This window comes from Aethalodelphis obliquidens, unplaced genomic scaffold, assembly GCF_003676395.1.
Source record: "Aethalodelphis obliquidens isolate GAN/ISIS:26980383/991018 unplaced genomic scaffold, ASM367639v1 scaffold51, whole genome shotgun sequence".
NCBI lineage: Eukaryota > Metazoa > Chordata > Mammalia > Artiodactyla > Delphinidae > Aethalodelphis > Aethalodelphis obliquidens.
Genome location: NW_020837995.1, coordinates 6,002,150 through 6,021,379, shown reverse-complemented (window position 1 = coordinate 6,021,379; position 19,230 = coordinate 6,002,150). Strand labels below are relative to the sequence as shown.

General features: G+C 40.5%; 1 protein-coding gene and 1 non-coding gene across 2 annotated transcripts; both read right to left on the bottom strand.

Moving 5' to 3' along the window:
- Positions 1-3,909: 3,909 nt before the first annotated feature.
- Positions 3,910-18,961, bottom strand: TMCO5A (transmembrane and coiled-coil domains 5A). The gene is made up of 11 exons (XM_027083640.1): positions 18,927-18,961; positions 17,821-17,970; positions 17,275-17,398; positions 16,596-16,646; positions 15,797-15,868; positions 12,645-12,701; positions 12,132-12,191; positions 11,639-11,703; positions 10,648-10,705; positions 8,800-8,840; positions 3,910-4,108 (listed from the first exon to the last, which is right to left on the bottom strand). The coding sequence occupies exons 1-11, from the start codon at positions 18,959-18,961 to the stop codon at positions 3,910-3,912; spliced, it is 912 nt and encodes a 303-aa protein (XP_026939441.1).
- Positions 7,850-7,957, bottom strand: LOC113608168 (small nucleolar RNA U13). The gene has a single exon (XR_003428237.1). It is a non-coding gene; the product is annotated as a small nucleolar RNA U13 (small nucleolar RNA).
- Positions 18,962-19,230: the final 269 nt, after the last annotated feature.

Here is a 19,230-nt window from a genome sequence, read left to right as displayed (position 1 = left end):
GTCAAGTAATTTTAATTTTTTTATTTTGTGGTACGCGGGCCTCTCACTGTTGTGGCCTCTCCCGTTGTGGAGCACAGGCTACAGACGTGCTGGCTCAGCGGCCATGGCTCACGGGCCCAGCCGCTCCGCGGCATCCTCCTGGACTGGGGCACGAACCCACGTCCTCTGCATCGGCAGGCGGACTCTCAACCACTGCGCCACCAGGGAAGCCCTGGTCAAGTAATTTTTGACAAAGATGCCAAGAATGCACAGTGGGGAAAGGATAGTCTCTTTAATAAATGGTGTTGGGAAAACTGGGTATCCATAGGCAAAAGAGTGAAATTGGACCCTTATCTTACACAATACACAAAAGCAACTCAAAATGGATCAACTCAAAAGATTTAAATGTAAGACTTGAAATCATAAAACTCTTAGAAGAAAACATAGGGGAAAATCTCCTTGACATCAATCTCTTTGGAGAGAACCAATAGGAAAGAAGAGGTACAGAAGATTCTTCTACACTCTGTTGTAGATGTCACCAGGAGCCACCCTACTCTTTGATACTAGCTAAGATTGCCTTTTCTGCCATCCTCCATATTCCATGTACTGTTCTTTTGTTCTTTTTCTAAGGATTTCTGCAAATCTTTTCTCCTAGTTATTTCTCTATTCTATAACTTAATGGCTGTTTCTTTATATCTGATTCAGCATTGACTCAAACTTGAGAGATAACAGCTTCTTTTCTCCCAGAATTCACTTGTAGGAGTCAATAAAAGGCAACTTTTAGAGGCAAATATATACAACTATATCTGGTAGATTTTTACTGGCCAGTTAAGTAAGTGTGTAAGCATATATTGCAGCACCACTTATTAGAAAATAATCTAAAATTGAATATCAGCTTTCCTTGTCCTCTGAAAGTCCCTTGTCCATTTCTACCAACTTGGATTTCAGTGTCTCATCATTTTGTTTAGCTTTCTCTCCTGCTGCTTCTCCTCTCAGATATGATAAAAATTCCATGTATTTCATTATTATGAAGATCATTTCAGTTTTAGCACTTATCACTCCCCCACAGTGCACACTTTGCATAACTCAAGATTTATTAATGTACTCTGCTAGAAAAAGGTTCATGCATGCCAAGTGTCACCCTTCCTTCTCTCCTCTTTCCCTGTTAGGGGCAGGGAGAGAAATATAGAGGTTTATTTCCCCAGAGCTAAGAATTATGCCTTTACATTAGAAGACAGGAGGGTGCAGTTGATTTTGGTTTTAAATAACAATTGCAGCAATATCTTCATTGTATTATTGCCTGACTGTAAAGAGCTGGGAAATGGTAGTTTCCCAGAAGGGACACTGAAAAATACTCAAGAGATCAAGTTCTTATTCTGGTTCTGTCACTAACTAGTTATGTGATTTGGGGGAAAGGGCCTCACTGGGTCTGAATGAGTAATTTCTAAATTCCTTGCCAATTCTATGAATCTATGATTTGTCTGAGAGTCTTCCTAATTCTATAAATTTAGCCATGGCTGGAATTTCCCCCTTCGCAGGTGGGTAAATATCCCACCACTCTGGACTATGCCTCAGCCTCTCCCTGGACAGCTGTCTGGTCAATTGTCTGCTATTAATATTAGAAACATTAGAGGTTATAGAGGCCAAGGTTTTGAGCCAGACACAGGCGCAGATTCTGGTTCTTTCAACTCAGAACTTTGGTTGTTTTATTTGCTCAGAACTGGCTTATTTGTAAACTGGGTAGAGTATCTACCTTGGAAGGTTGTATTTAATACAATAATGCACATGAACTACGTAGTACAGTGCCTGGCACTTGATACAAGTGCTTAATAAATGAAATTCATGATCATGAACATTACGTCTGTTATAAAGGGGCTGGGAGAGTGTCATGGCAAACTGTTTCTGGGTCTGCTGAGACATCTTAGTGTGTGTGGTAGAATGTTTCTCTTCTCAAGGGACAGAAGTTCAGAAAAGTTCCCAGGCACTGGGAAGTGCCTGGAAGGGAAGGTGTGCGCCTCGGACCCTCCCTTGTAGGGTATCATTGAGCCCTTGTGTTTTGAGGGTTGAGTCTTCAGACCAACCCCTTGACCTCCAGAGGGTGGGTTTCCTGAGAGTAGTCTGACTTCCCAGACTGCAGGGCTTCTTGCGGAGGCAAGGGTGATGGTGGCAGAAACTGGAGTCAATCTTAATCCTGTAGGAACTTGACCTTGGAACATACATCTGGGTATGTGAAAGGAAGGAGAGGTGCAGCTTCAGCTGTGGCGCTAGGGTCCTGAGCATGGACACCCTTAACAGTGAAGAATGAGACGTAGCAGCCTCAGCAAAATACACCATGTCAACGAGATCTTGGATTTTTTATATATATATGTATATATAGATAGATAGATAGATAGATATGTATATATATATGGCAATACATCCTGGTTTGCTGAAACAGTCCTGTCTAGTTTCTCTTGTCCTGACATAATTAATTGTGTCCTTTCCTATTATCAGATATGTCTCAATTTGGATAATTAATTATTTAATCAACCTGTGTAGGACCAGTTTTCAACAGTGACATCATGTGGCCCCAAGAAGAAATGACAGTGAACCAAAGAGTTAAAGTTAATTCCCTGCTAGTGTGGAAGCCAGAATGACCCCTTTGTGCTCTTCTGTTAAGGGTCCTGATCATTTAGGAGGGTGGGAAAGTTCAAGAGGTAGTTTGAGTATATCCTGTTAATAAGGCACATGGATGGTACAGCAATTAATTGGAAAAATAGGAGGTTTGACCGTATTTAGGTTACGCCAAGTTTGTGAAGCAGTTTATATGTCATGTGCTATTTACTTTAGAATCCTTGCTTACTTTAGCCCTAGAGACCTGGTTGTTTATATTGAGCTCTTTGCAGTAGTTGATCTCGATTTATGATCTTGAGAAGCTATAGTTTTTACTGGTAAGAAGATATATGAAGTGAGCTACAGCTTTGAGTTTTAATTGCCCAAGTCAGATATTTATATGTATGGCTAAAACTAGTGATTAAGTGAATGTCAGCTTTTGCCAGTCCAGTATCTCTTTCCCCTTCTCTGGGAATTGAGTGCCCCCTTTCCTTTGGGAAACACATTCCATATAGTTTACATGGGGCTGACTCCCTTATCTCTTTCTTGTCCCCTTACCTCCCCTTCCCCTTACAAGAGTTTGGACATATGGTTCATGGATTCATGCTTGACTAATCAGAGTATTCCCATCCCTTTGGCCACATTGATTGTGGGATGGGGTAGACAGTTGACCACAACTAAGTCAGTTTATCTGAAATTTCCTGCTGGAGCTATTAGAAAAGACTCATTCTGCTAAGGATGCTAATCTGGTAGTATGAGTCTTAGGCTGTTGGCAGCATCTTCCCACTAAAAGGAAAATGCCCATCCAATGAGATGAGAAGAGAGAGATGAAACTCCAGTGACATTACACTGAGGCTTCTGGATCCAGCCATGCCTGAAGCCCCAGATTTTTAGTTCCATGAGGCAATACTTTTTTGTGTGCTATAAATTTATAAATTAGCTTAAACTAAGGCAACTTACAACGAAATAGTTCTAATGTAAGTAATGAGCAGTCTTCTGCTTTGCAGGGATCCTGTGTCTTAGATTTTTAAGATTCACTAGAAGAATTGATCAGCTCTAATTTTGCTCAGCATTTATGATATTATTCCAAAAATAGTCTACTTTGTTTACTATTGGTACTATTTAGCTTATCCATATAGCCACAGAAATCCATTGACAGAGCTCTTTACCGGGCAAAGTTAATCTTGGAAAGACTGTGTGAGGAGGAATGGTAATCAAGTAGGAAAACCTCAAGGAAATAACTGAAGAAAACCTCTTTCCTTCACAAGTTCCACCATCTCTTAGTCTACGGATTCAGATACCACTTGCCTTCTTTTGCTCCAGGATGTTTCTTGGGGATCAGTGGGGTAACATGTCCTCTGTCTCAAGCATGAGAGATGGAAAGAGAAAGCATCTTAGCTTCCACAAGATGTTCCTGCTCAGTATCTTGGGCAGTATATTGACAAAGAGATCTGGATTTATAAAACTTATGTGGAACAACAAGTAGCCCAGCAGTCTGATGAAAAACAGGGTGGTGAAAAAGAAATATAGAAAAATCCTGGAAAAAGAAAGCCAAGAAACTGTTAACTAGAGGTTAGAAAACCTGGAACAAAATAGTCATAATCTAAATGCATGTCTGACTCCTTGATATTCAAATGTCTCTACTCTTAACAACCCCTTACAAAGGTAGCCTCTTCCCATATGCTGGCCTGCCAGCTACTCTCTCTCCCATCACCATGTTTAATTTTCTTTCAGCATTTATCACTATGTGAAATTATCTTGTTTTGTTTTTTATTTTTATTTTGGAAAATTGTTTTCAAAAGTAGTTGCACCAATTTATTTATTTATTTTTATTTATTTATTTTTGCGGTACGTGGGCCTCTCACTGTTGTGGCCTCTCCCGTTGCGGAGCACAGGCTCCGGACACGCAGGCTTAGCGGCCATGGCTCACGGGCCCAGCCACTCCGCGGCATGTGGAATCTTCCCAGACCAGGGCACGAACCCGTGTCCCCTGCATCGGCAGGCGGACTCTCAACCACTGCGCCACCAGGGAAGCCCCAGTTGCACCAATTTATACTCCACCAGCAGGGTTTATGTTTCTGTGGATCCACATCCTCTCCAACATTTGATGTTATCAGATTTTGAAACTTTTGTCAATCAGATGGGTATAAAGTAATATCTCATTATGGTCTTGGCTTGCATTTCCTTGATGAACGATGGTGCTGAACATCTATCTGTTCATAGGTTTATTCGTCTTATGTGTTTCCTCTTGCCCATTTATTTACTATGTTGTTTGGGCTTTTCTTATTAATTTGTAGGAATTCTTTATATGTTCTTGATATTAATCCTTTTCCATTGTGTATATTTTGAATATCTGCCCTCTACTTTATAACTTTCACTTGCTCTGAGGTGTTAAAGAACAAAATTTATTTACTTTTTAATGTGCATTTTATTTATTTATTTTTGGCTGCACTGGGTCTTTGTTGCTGCGCCCAGGCTTTCGCTAGTTGCAGCGAGTGTGGGCTACTCTGCGTTGAGGTGCATGGGCTTCTCATTGTGGTGGCTTCTCTCATTGAGGTGCCCAGGCTCTAGGCTCACGGGCTTCAGTAGTTGTGCCTCACAGGCTCTAGAGCGTAGGCTCAGTAGTTGTGGTGCACAGGCTTAGTTGCTCTGCGGCATGTGGGATCTTCCTGGACCAGGGATCGAACCCGTGTCCCCTGCATTGGCAGGCAGATTCTTAACCACTGTGCCACCAGGGAAGTCCCTAAAGTTATTTTTAATAAAGTCTAATTTATCAACATTTCCTTTAGTTAGAATCACTGCTTTTTGTATCTTGTTTGAAAAATCATTCCCTACCCCAAGGCCTAAAAGATACTATTTTGTATTAAGAGTTTATGGTAGTTTAAAAATATGTCCACAAATTCTTTGGTATTCCTTCCTTAGAGAGATTCTTCTCCACTGGAGTGTGCAATAGACTTAATGAATTGCTTCTAAAGAATAACGTATCATGGAAATGACAGTGTGTGATTTCCTATACTATGTACTAAAAGCACTGTGGCTTCCTCCTTACTCCCAGGAGAAAGCCAGCTGTCAGGTTATAAGGACACACACAAGTAGCCTGGTGGAGAGCTCCATCTGATGAAGAACTGAGACCTCCTGCCAGCAACCAGCTGTGTGAGTAAGCTCCTTTGGACATAGATCCTTTAGCCTCAGCCCAGCCTTCTAATGACTGTAACTTCAGCCAACATCTTAACAGCAACCTCGTAACAGACCATGAGCTAGAACCACCCAGCTAAGTAGCTCACAGATTTATGACGCACAGAAAGTGTGAGTTGATAAATGTTTGTTGTTTGTAGCCACTAAATTTTGGGGTAATTTGTTATGTGGCAATAGATAACTAATACTGAGTTTTATAGGTTTTTTTTTAATTGGTATTTAAGTCTTTAACACATCTGGGCTTGCTTTTTTGTTATACTGTATAGTAGTAATTCAATCTTATTTCTTTCTCATCTGGATAACTGTTTTTTCCCCACCATATTTACTGAACAGTCAATCCTTTCTTTCCCCTCTGACATATAATCACTGTCATATATCAGGGTTCTATATGTGCACTGTTTCTGAGCACATGTTCTTTTCCATTGGTTGATTTTCCTATTCCTCTGATGATACTACACTATCATAATTACTGTAGCTTCCCAGTGAGTCTTGATATCTCAAAGGGCATGTTTCTCATTCCTTGCTCTTCTTTAAAATTGCCCAGGTTATTTTTGACCCATTTACTCTCCCATATACAATATTTTAGTATCATTTTCTTCAATTCCATGAAAAATCTTCTGGGGAGTTTGATTGGAATTGAACTGATTCTATGAATTATTTGGAGACCATTGATATGTTTATGACATTAAGGCTTCCTATCCATGATCATGGTATTTCTCTTCTTTCATTTATATTACCTTTAATATTTCCTAATAAATTTCTATAAATTTCCTTATGGTAGTCTTGATTTCTTATTTAACTGATAAATTATTTTGCCCTTGTGGTTTTAATATGATTTCCACGAGCAAACCTCCACTGTTTCCTTTGCTATGTTACCCTTATCTGGTTGTGCTGGGCTGCATTCTGCCTCAGGACAAATTCATGGCCCAACTCCACTCACCAGTCAAAAACAGCCCCTTGGGCTTCCCTGGTGGTGCAGTGGTTGGGAGTCTGCCAGCTGATGCAGGGGACACAGGTTTGTGCCCCGGTCCGGGAAGATCCCACATGCCGTGGAGCAGCTGGGCCCGTGAGCCATGGCCGCTGGGCCTGTGCGTCCGGAGCCTGTGCTCCGCAGTGGGAGAGGCCACAACAGTGAGAGGCCCACGTACCGCCAAAAAAAGAAAATCAGCCCCTTCCCCTCCAGTTTTCTTAAGTTTTCCTGTAGAGTTAATCTTGGTGACAAGAGCCAGGATCCATTCTAATACAGGATCTTGCTCAAAATTAGAATCAAAAGCCTTTTAAAAGCCTCTTCCCACCACTCTTCTTGAAGCTGGATACAGTATTCATGAGAAGGGTCTGGGATGACGTGCCCAGGGACGATATTAGGAATAACCTAGCTTTCTAATTTCTTATCAGCGCACGGTATACCAGTGCTCCAAGGATGCTGGATCAGAGCAAGAGGAAAGACATTTGTAGTTTGATGTGATGAGCTAGACTTGCTGGGCTTACTAACTCTCTTTATGGCAGATAGCTCTTATCCCAGGAACATGGGCAATTCCATGCTGGGTGCTGGTGTTGAATTATAGGTGAAGGTGGCCTAGGAGTTCTAGGGAAGATTCTGCTAGTTGTTCTGGGAACATGTATTGAAGGATATTGAAATATATAATTCTTCACTTATCTGGTATGAAGGAGTATCCCTCTTAAGCAAATTTTCCAGACAGTTGGAGCTGACCTTTAAGCACCAGTAATTTTATGTTAACCATTTTGATTGGACTTTTTCTAAATCACATTTCATACCACTTTAAATATATGTTTCTCTATGCCTTCTTAAACATACTATATTGAACATAATTTGACCTTTTCTTAAAAATAGAGGGGCTTCAATACCAATTTTACTTTGCTATCACGATGATTCCCTAAGGACTAATATCCACTCATTTGTTTGAATCTTGAGTTCTTATTTGGTTTAACAAGATTTTTGAGCAATTATTATGTGCTGAATACTGTTAGGTGCTGTCTCCTTTTCCCAATCATTTTCTCTCTCTTTTATCTGCTGTGAGGCAGTGGTATACTTGCATTTAGAAATTCTCTCCCTATTTTTATTTTTCACATTAGGGGGTAATGTGCTGACATTGTGATAAAGTTTGAGGGAGGCACATCTCACACAATAGTGTAAAAACCCAATCTTCATGCTTACGAACCACAGAAGGATCTCCCCATTTCTTTTTTTAAGTTTTTTAAAAAATTTATTTTATTGTGATGAGAACACTTAACATGAGATTTACCTTCCTAACAAATTTTTAAGTGTGCAACACATTATCATTGACTACAGGTGCAGTGTTATACAGCAGATCTCTAGAACTTAATCATCTTGTTTAACCAAAGATTTATGCCGATGGATTAGTAACTTCCCGTGCCCCCTCCCCCCACCCCCTGGCAGCCATCATTCCACACTTTGATTCATGAACTTGACTGTTTTAGATACCTCATATAAGTGGAATCATGCAGTATTTGTCTTTCTGTGACTAGCTTATTTCACTTAGCATAATGTCCTCAAGGTGCCTCAGTGTTATCATATATTGCAGAAGTTCTTTCTTTCCTTTTTATAACCCTCCTTGTTTATTCTTTTCATTTTTTAAAAATTTCTTTTGTTTTTCTATTTTTAATTTTTAATTTTTTTATTGGAGTCCCCATTTCTAATCAACTGATGTTACTGGGAAACCAGACACATCAAACTAGTTGAAAGTGTTGAAGGGAAAAGGGGGTAAGTATGACACTTGTCACATCTCTTCTAGGTGATAGGATTCCTGTTTCTGATTACTGCTAGGCCACTGGCTTCTAATACTGGAAAGCTGAGATTAGTCATCGCCTTTGGACAAGGAAGTCATAACAGTGAACTGAGAAATGTAGTCATTGATAAAACAAATTTGTTGACTGTGTGTGTGCGTGTGTGTGTGTATACAATGTTCTCCTTGTCTAGACTTTGCTATCTGCTAGTATGGCTAAGTAGAACTCCCAGTTTTCTGGGAAGTTTACTCAAAGGGATTTACTTACGTTTTACAGAATCCTGTTTTCTTCTTTTGGAGAGAGTTATCCTGGGAGAAAAAGAAAGGGCAGTGATAAATAAACAATTTCTGGACGCTGTTATCACTGCCAAGTAGTACTGAGCCATTAATTAAATGTTATTTTAGGTAAAATTTTACAAATTTTTTCATATACATAAGCAGATGAAATTTTCAAAGCCAAATATATGTACATATATATATGTGTGTGTATATATGTATCTGTGTATATATATATGTATATGTGTGTGTGTGTGTATATATATATATATATATATAAAACTGCATTACCTTTTTATATATTGATAGGAATAAATGAAGACTTAGAAGGGTAGGGTCATACAGCTTGTAAGTGGCAGGACGAGGCCTGGAACCCAGGTCCTCTCAGTTCACATTTTGGGCTCTCTCAACTATACCCTTACCTTCTACTTAGCCAGTGACCCTTAGAGAAGTTTACAGGCTATAAAAACCACACAAACATATTCCAAGAGATAAATTTTGAAAGCTATAAAAATGTAAAGATGAGAATATATCCTGGATTTCTGTAACATCCCTCTTCCAAAATATTTTCTCAGTTACTTCATTTTCCTTTAAACTTCCTTGTGAGATAAAAAGGAAGAGGAATTATGATCACACTTTAAAACTGTGGAAATGAGGCTTGCAGAATTGGAATTAGAAAGCAGCTTTCTGGGTTACAAATTTGATTCTATAGCTTGAGTGAGATTAAGTGGCATGCTAGCTGGTCAGCTGCTCAGGCAGCCTCTCTAAAGAGATTGCTCAAACATCATAGGTCGTTGAACCATCACATGGACTCTGATAATCTTGATGAAGACAGTCCTGTTGTTTCTCTGATAGCTGGTCAGAAGGAATACTTTAATAAGTCACCGGGAATAGATGGTGGGACACATCAGGTAGCATGCCAAGCTTGGTTCTAGAGAGGTGGACTTCAGTTAATTTCAGGAGTTTTGCTTGCTGAGTGGAATACATAAGCTTGGGACCAGAATAACCTGTTCAGGACAGTGGGAACTGTAGTCACTGTGGAAATGGTCTAACATATTCAGACATCTGGAGCACCTCAAGGGTAATAGTCAAATGTTGATATTTGCTTTTAAGGAAGAGATGACTTCTCTTTTCTGAGATTGTAAAGACCATATATCTCAACAACATAAAATTTCTGCTGAATGTCCACTTTGGCTCTAAAGGAAATATAAATTACAATTAAAGTCCAATAAACTTTATCTATGTACTTGCTTCCACAAGACACCAAGCAGGCTAAGAGGCCTGGTGCTCTACATCCAAGTCTGTTTCCTTCAGACCTTTGCATATGTGCTGGTGACATCATGATGTTAAAGATGAATAGACACTGAAGCTGTATCATAAAGAAGCAACTGCTTCCTATGTTTTAACTCATAGGCCAACTCTGATTAGATGGTGATAGATGCCCTTGGTGTTCTGTGTAGTAAAAGATTCTGGACCATGCTGGGATCATCAGGAAAGAGTGCTGTGATTACAGGAGATAGAGGAGTGGTGTATGTGTCATGTACTGGCCTTCTCTCCACAGAGTGCACCCTCAGTTAATGTTCCTTCTCGCTTCTATTCTAAACTTTCTTTGGTCTTGGGCTGGTTTCTTTGAGAACACATCATTTGCACAGCTGTAAGAGGGAAGACAGCTGTTCCTTAGCATCCTCTTTATTTGTTTAGGGTTGAAATGCTTTGGAATTATATCTGGTACTGTTCTTGGAAAATCCACATGGGAAGATTGCTAGATGTTTGGTGGCTTATAGTGATTTTGGAAACTCCTTTGAAAGGTGAAGAAGCTGAAGATGGAGTAGGTGCTTACCTTGTTATTTTGGCCATTACACTCTTTGCTTGCTGAGTTCATGCTTATGGCTTTTGACCTAGGGGGAAAAGAACCAAGATAGAGATTGGATAAAGTGCCCTCAAAGATTCATACTATATGATGGTTGTTTAAAAACAGTCTTATATTCTAATTCTATTATAGCCAGTTGCTACATGTAGCTATTTAAATTTAAATTAATTAAAATAAAAAATAAGTTCCTCAGTCATACTACCTGTTCTTCAAGTACTCAGTAAGTGGCCAAGTGGATACTTAATAGATAGTATAGAAATTTCTGTTGAATAGCCTTGTTCTAGAAACTTAGCTTAGCAGTCAAGCCATACCTAGTACTCAGGAAGGATTTTGGGAGACTTGAAGGTATCCTTTAGGGGCGAGGACCTCCAAGTCCTAGTGTCTTGGACACAAGGCCACGGTGTGTACCTGCCTATTTAGAGGCTTTATGCAGTTTGGGTCTCTTTCTCTTCACCACAAGGTTCCAAAATATTTATATATAGAGATACTTCTTGACTGAATTAAGATTTAACATCTAAAGAGGGTCAAGAAATGGAAGTGAGGTTTTTGGTTTAGTTTCTCATCATTTAAACTCTTTTGACAAACTCAAGGGGTATTTTTTTGGGGAAGGAAGCTTTTATTTACGTTTAATATGAATGTTCTACTTATCAAGGTGCCTGACCACTAACCCTTTTTAAAGCACATGTTCCTACCCTTAATATAAACCCAAATAATTGGTAACGTGATAAAGCTATGAAGGGAGATGTGTTTCTACAGTCTTTGAAGAAGGATGGGAGAAGGACCTGCGTTTTAAAGTTGGTGTGGTTCAGTGGGAGTCGACCTGATTACTACAGAGGGGAAAGATATGTGGTGTTGGGGGCCTCATAATTCCAAACTGGAATTAGAGAGATGTTTGCTCTGACCCAGGCTGAGATGGAGTTACCACTAAAACCAGGATGTTCCTTTGTTTGCCAAAGCTTACACTTCTCTCTCGAGGAACTGATTCTCTAGTTCTTCTTCTATTTTCTTCAAAGTTTCCCGGTACTTCTTCAAAGAGAAATAAAAGAAAGCGCGGTTACTAATTAAAGCCCTGTGCTTTTCCTAATCATAATAAACATGCATTATTACATTGTCACATAAATGTTTGGTATTCCCACTGCCACTTTTTCTCCTTCCTAGCCTCCACCCCACCACTACTGATTTCTCACTATATTTCACCATTGGACAGGTCTCTGGGGGTAATTGGGATTATAAACAGGAAAAGTGTTCATTATTAAGTTAAGGGCACAGAGGCTGGGAGACCAGGGAGGTAACAGAATGATATTGGTGGTGGAGTGTCATAGACCCTAAAGTCCCTCTGGAATGACACCTTGAAGAGTTAAAATTGTTCCAGACAGTATGCTCTGAAAAACCTGGTTCCATTTCACCCTGTACCTGAACAAACCCTTTGCTGTCCCTTTACTGAGGGGCTGTACCTTTATGCAGAGGGCCTGATCTTCACAGAGCTGGGCCAAAAGTGCATAGTCTTCTATTACCTGGGGAGACTAAAATTTATTAGTCTTAAATTTTCTCAGTGAATTGCTGTAAGAACAATAGTATACTTGTTTCCTCCTGTGTACCAGACCCTAAATGTGGCCTTCTAATTGTTCTAAATATGTTTTTTTGTACATATAAACTAATTTTTTTGAGGGTTAACAAGCTATATTTTATAGTCCCTTGGGGATTATTTGGGGACAGTTGGGAGAAGAATAGATACTAATTTGTGGAAGATATAGATCATGAAGTGTATCCTATAAAAAATATTAAATAAAAGGTAACTTAGGAGACTATAGTCATCTTCCTTTCCTTCATACCCTCCTGATCCCATAATGGTTTGGGATCTAGAACCTTATTATAACTCAATCATTTGAGGAATGCATTAGATCGTCTGACCAAGAATGGAGTATCCCTTCCTTTGGGAGGAGTAACATTGAAGTTACTGTGGTTACCTTGGCCAGTTCCTTCTCTTGGTCTGCACAGGAGGCTTCCAGCTGTTGTAACTTAACCTATAGACAAGGAAGGAGGCTGGTAACTCAGCAAGGCAAAAACAGGATTCCATTCTGAAATGCTATAGCAAAGGTTATCTCACAGGTGGTTGAAGTGCATTGGGCACCATTTCAGATATCTTTTTGATGGAGGACAGTCAAACTGTCCTTGCAGCTGCCTGGTGAGCCTGCACTCTTGACCACTGAGTATTCATCAGTGCTTTGTTTGCCCTTAAACTTCAATTCTTAGCTTCCTTCTTCCTTAGCTATTTCTCTTAGAAAAACATCAACTTTGAAAAATTCACTGTCGCTTTTGCTTTTATATATTCATGGCTCACTCCTTTCTTTCTCCCTGTATTTCTTCTTTCCTCTCTTCCTTCCTTGAATACTTGATGAAAGCCTCTTCTATATCGGCCACTATACTGGAGTGACAGGGAAAGGGCAGGGGGAGTACTGAGGATACAGTGATGAATGGAATTGATAGGCTTTCTGCCTCACAGAGCTGACATTCTAGTTGGGGGACATAACAGATGAGTCAACATGATAAGTGCTGTGAAAGAAATAAAAGCTGAGTAATGTGCTGAGAGTGAGAGTGAGTGATGGCATAAGAGCTAATATAGGTGGTTGGCGAAGGCCTCTCTGATGATACTTGAGCTGAAATCTGAAAGATAAATATTAGTCAAATGGAGATCTGGAGGAAATATGTCCCATGCAGAGGTTACAACAAGGGCCAAGACTGTGAACTTTGGTATGTATGAAGAAGTTATGTGGCTGAAGCACAGGGGATACTGGTAAGGTGGGGAAAGGTAGCCACTGATGAGGTTACATACGTAGGGCCTTATAGCTTCTAAAAAAATTTGGTTCTTTTATTTATTTATGTATGTATGTATGTATGTATGGCTGCGTTGGGCCTTTGTTGCTGCACGCGGGCTTTCTCTAGTTGTGGTGAGCGGGGGCTACTCTTTGTTGTGGTGTGCGGGCTTCTCATTGCAGTGGCTTTTCTTGCTGTGGAGCACAGGCTCTAGGCACGTGGGCTTCAGTAGCTGTGGCTTGTAGGCTCTAGAGCGCAGGCTCAGTAGTTGTGGCACGTGGGCTTAGTTGCTCCGTGGCATGTGGGATCTTCCCGGACCAGAGTTCGATACTGTGTCCCCTGCATTGGCAGGCGATTCTTAACCAGTGCGCCACCAGGGAAGTCCCCAAAGTTTGCTTCTTTATTCTAATTGTAGTAAAAGGCCAGGAGAGAGCTTCAAGTGGTAAAGACACAATCTGACCTGTGTTTTTAAATAAGAGACTTTTCAATATGTGGAAAGTGAGATTGTTTAGGAGTAAGAGTTGAAGCAGGAAGACTTGTTAGGAGGCTACTTCAGCATCCAGGTGAGGGGTATGGTGGCTTGCAAGAGGGTAGTACTATTAGTAGTAGTAGATAGGGAAGAATGGATGCATTTGGGTTATATTCTGTAGGAAGAGCAGATATAACTATTTTCCCTTCCTTCCCTTTCAGCTCTGTTGTTCCCACTTTCATCTAGGGATCATTATTTTACATCTGGATGCTTCTAACAGTTCCTTTCCCCTCCAGTCAGTTACAACCAGGGCCAGAAAGAAAAATGTGCTAAAGGCTGTATTTTCAAGACACTGGCCTGAGTCACAAGGAGTTGAAGCAGTCATCCCATTAAACTACTGAACTAATCACCAGCATGCAAGGGGAACAGAAGCAAAGGAGATGCTGTATATTTCATAGAATTAGAGATATCGCCTAAGAATTCTACAAAAGAGGTGGGCAAAAGGGAGTGATTAAGAGGGTTAATAATACTCTAGAAGTCTTTAGGGCTGGGCTGGTTGCTGCTAGGAAAATAATGGCCATTGTTCTGACAACACCTGGAACTCTGTAGTCTGTCAGCTCAGCTCACCTGACATAGCCAGCATTAAAGTGTCCCCACTAGATTCTGGTGGCCTTACTGTCAGGAAAACTTGTTTTGGGCAGGAGAAGGAAGAAAATCAGTCTCTGACTGCTGCAGTTATATGGTAAGAATAGTCATGGGGCTTCATAATCCTTTCTAGTGTTAACTTTACTTTCTTCCTGATGTACACACAGGATCCAGATTTCTTTCTTTCCAGGTAAATTTCCTGGATGTACATGACTAAGCAAGCTTACTTGGTGGCCTTAAACTTCTTCTTCTTCTTCTTCTTTTTTTTTTTTTTTTTGTGGCCATCAACACTAATTTGGCCAAGAGAAGATAGGAGAGTGATTCTCTATTCTTTCTTTTTATATTTCTATTTTCAGTGTGTCCATATCTTCATAGGCTTCATATACACAGTATGGGCTTAAGTGTGGGCTTAATAAGCTAAAGAAAAATTAAGGCAAGGATAAAGATGCAATTCTACAGAAAGTATCAAGTTAGAATTTTACCTGCTCTCTAAATAAAAAAAGTAAGTCTCTAATTCTTCTTGCATCTTTGATCGGATGTGTTGTGGTTGTGTCCAGGTTCTTAGCTCTGGAACACAATTAGAGAAATGCTAAGCACTGTCTGATGCACTTAGCATGCAGAACTCACTAGATACTTGAATGACCAACTTAATGATTTCTTTTCTAGATTGGATTCCATGACAGGATGTGTAAGTTGCCTAGCATGCAGTAGAGTTACAGATCCTAGCTCTGCCTCTATGAATTCATACATATGCCTTAGCCACTCTCTTAAATAGTCACTTTAAAATTATGTGACTTCAGGTTTTAGCTCTCCAAAAAAAGGAAAGAATACTTTATATACACAATTTCACTCAAATTTCAAACAGAGGCTGGGAGGGACTGATTAAATTGCCCTTCATATACCACACTAAGTAATGGGGACAGGATTTAAATTAGGGACTTCAACTGCCTCCAGTGTTATATATGCATTTGTGTTCTGCTCTTCCTCATGGAAGAAAGAACAAAATATATGGCTTCAGAGTAAAATTCCTTACTAAGAGCAGAGGAAATGTCAGTACTCAGTGGCCCAGGCTTATGCCTGACATGGGTAAAACTACAAAGAATTTATCCCAACTTTGACAGTTGTTTCCACTTGAAAGCTTGTTTCCTGTTCATATATTCCAAACACATTCAAGATTGCTTTTCCATTTACCTTTGACTCTTCTGGGGTTCCCTTTAGATTGCCTTGTTCACACTTAGTTGCCTTTTGAGATTTCCTTGTAAGCTACAGTTTCAAATAAAAAAATACATTGCAAATAAAAAATACATCAAATAAAAAAAAAAAGAAAGAAAACAAAGACATTCTCTGGTGTGTGTGTGGGCTGGTAATTTGGTCTTGATAAAAGCTGCCAGGAGGTGGTCCTTTGGTGGATACTTGGTGCTCTTGGAAACATCTTTATTCTACCTCTAACTTCTTCTCGCTAGTCTTGGCCACCAAAGCTGGAGCCTGCTCAAGGCAGGGGTACTTTTCTGAACCCCTCATCCATGCTGGGTTATTCAGGAATGGGTCAGAAAGTAGGGTATCATAGGAAGCCCACTGTATTCTGAGCAGGAGTTGAGGTAGAGGGAATGCCTAGACAAGGAAGAGGGAATCCTTAGGAATTAAGTATTTTTAAGTCTCTGTTGCAAGTAAAATTAACTCTCATTACAGAGCTGCCAGCCAATCACTTTAACAGAGTGTCTACTGGAATCCCTTTTCTTGTAATAGAATGAAGGAACCTGTGGGATCACTGAGTACCCTGAATAACCCACTCCCTCCGTCCATCTGATACTTGCAGGGAAGATCCATGGCATTTATTTAGGTCATGAAGCTCAGCCTCAGGAGAGTAGTATCCACCCCAGCACAGGCCTCTCTGACATGTGGGATCCCCTATGACCACTTTTGCTCCCTTGCCTCTTTGGTGCCTGGGGATGCTGTGGGAACACTGGGGAACACAAGAGCCCCATCCCACCTTTCTTTCAAGTTCTGCTATACTGTGGACCAGAGTCTCATTCTTCCTTTCCTGTTGAGAGAAAGAAGCAGAGTGTAAGTGTGCATCTGCATACCATCTTCTGTCTTTATTTAGTTGATTGTTCTCCATTTCGCTCCAGTGATCATTTCCTGCAGGAACTCTACCTTATTGCATAAGGTCAGGTAAAGAACCTGTGGTTTGATCTCAATACATACACACCAACTTAACAGGGATAGAGATGCCCACACGCAGGGCTTCCCAATACTAAATATTACCAAAGAAACCCTACCCTCCACACATCCCTTTCCATGCATGGACACATCCTGCCATGACTTTTTTTTTTTTTTTTTTTTTTTTTTTTGCGGTACGCGGGCCTCTCACTGTTGTGGCCTCTCCCGCTGCGGAGCACAGGCTCCGGACGCGCAGGCTCAGTGGCCATGGCTCACGGGCCCAGCCACTCCGCGGCATGTGGGATCTTCCCGGACCAGGGCACGAACCCGTGTCCCCTGCACCGGCAGGCGGACTCTCAACCACTGCGCCACCAGGGAAGCCCTTGCCATGACTTTTGAGTTGACTACTAGTTGTATGTAAAAAGGAGAGACTAGCTTATCTGATAGTTGATGAGAGACAGGATGATGAATAAAACCTATCATACAGCTCTTCCTAGCTTCTTGCTTACCAGTCTGGCTGTTTCTTCTTCTAGCGCCTGCAAGGCTCTTTCCCTTTCCATCGTGGTGCGGTTCTCCTTCCCCCACTCCTCACCCTCTGCCAGGTCTCTGGTCTGAGTGATCTCATTTTCCAGCCTAGATGACGCAAGCACACACTCTGAGGATCTGGCAGTTTCAGAACCGATAAAACACAAATATCAGTTTCAAGGGAACCTCAGTGACAATAAACACGAATCTCAAGTTGGAAACCATTCTTTCCTGGATCCTTAGACTCAGAATCACTTTCAAGTCAGGAAAAGTAAGATTCCTCTGATTCCCAAGTCAAACACCCCAATGTTCTTTCAGCTCAGGTAAGTATCACCCAATTTTTTTAGGAATCTCTTTAAAACTTGCTGTATTTCAGAGTTTGAGCCACAGAGAAATGCCAGAGAATGAAGAAGAAACTTTGCTGTACAAGATTTAGGTCTCTAGAACAAACAGGAAAATTTAGTGTTGTCTCTTCTCTTCTACCCCATCCTCTGGATGGAGAACTTCCCTCATGGTACCCCAACACTCACCTCTGAATCTCATCTTCTTTCTTGTGGATTTTGAGAAGAAGGTCCTGATTTGCTTCATCAATTCTCTGCATATCCCTTTCAAGGTTCATATTCAAACTGTTAATGTTCCTCTTTGACTGGGCCAGTCTTAAGATTTCCACTTCCTCTGACCTGTAGACTCAGTCCCCAAATTGAACAAGGGCCAGTTATCTTAAGATCAGTAATCTTTGGACTAAATGGGATATCTAGAAGGCACGTAATTCATTAACCTGGCTGTTTCTGGAAGCACATCTGTCCTTTTTCATTCTTAGGAAATTATATTTCTTAATCATGCTCTACAATTTGTTTCAATAATTCTCAACTTGGTCAGCAAGAGAGGTTTTTCTCAGGCTTTCTCAGCCAAAGTGCTCAATATACTAGTGCACCTCCACTCTGATTCCAGAAGTCTTGCTTCCTTAAATAGTGTCCTGCATTGGTTTCTAAGACAAGCTGTTCACAAAATCTACTCATGCAATACACTTTTATTGAGTACTTTTATCCAGGTAGCTGGCACATTCCTTATGATTGAGCCCAGCTTTATGCAAAGCCACAAGAGATTTCCACCAGCAGATAGGGCTTCAGTCTTTCCCTTCCTCCTCCCATCTCAAAACTTCTCTTACAGTGCCTGCTACAAAGCTTGAGTGTCTATCTTGAGAGTCACTTCATTGAGCACACAGATATGGTCCAGGCATTCACTTTCAAGAATTCAAAACTCCTTTTGAAGTAAATTTGAATAAAATAAGGGTAACACTAGAGTCATCTAGAAAGGGTACCTGGCACATGGAAGCTCTCAATAAACTTTTCTTTTTCTTGTATCATTAATTAGTTTGCTTTTCAAATGATTAACCATAAATAAGTTAGTGAGGCAGACTTTTGAGTAAGGATGAGGGATGATTTTGGAAAAGAAGACTTTATAATAGCTATCACTTCAGGAGGGCATGAAGGGCTTGAGGTGGAGTGCAATGGGGGAGGGATAGATAGTAGATGGAGAGAGAGAGGGAGACTAGAAGATGAAGGAAGACATCTACAGCAGACCTGCTTCATACCTTGGCCCTTGGATGTGGCTTTACCTAATCATGATTACTTACTTATCATCTAGTTGATCTTCCTTGTGTTCTTCCATTGTAGATTCCCTAAAATATCAGCAGAGATGTATCTAATGAGTTGGGGAAATGGGTCCATTTGTGAAGTAGAGTAACTAGCCAAGAGCCCCCAAATATAGAAACAGAATTAACTGGTTTCTTCCCTCCAACTTCACATTTTGGCCATGACAAAATTCAGCCTTTTGGTTTTCTGCTCATGTTCTGATTATGCCTCAGTAAGGATACAGTGAGGATACAGGGATAATGCTGGAAATTTCAGTATATATCCTGCTAGCAGGTATATTCAGAG

What these genes read in the sequence shown, in the direction of transcription:
- TMCO5A (XM_027083640.1), bottom strand. Translation starts at nt 18,961, where the DNA reads ATGGAAGAACACAAGGAAGATCAACTAGATGATAA. An exon ending in AAAGAAGATGAGATTCAGAG is followed by an intron (nt 17,399 to 17,820) that starts GTGAGTGTTGGG and finishes TGCGTCATCTAG; the next exon opens with GCTGGAAAATGAGATCACTC. An exon ending in ATCAGGCCCTCTGCATAAAG is followed by an intron (nt 11,704 to 12,131) that starts GTACAGCCCCTC and finishes TTCTCTTTGAAG; the next exon opens with AAGTACCGGGAAACTTTGAA.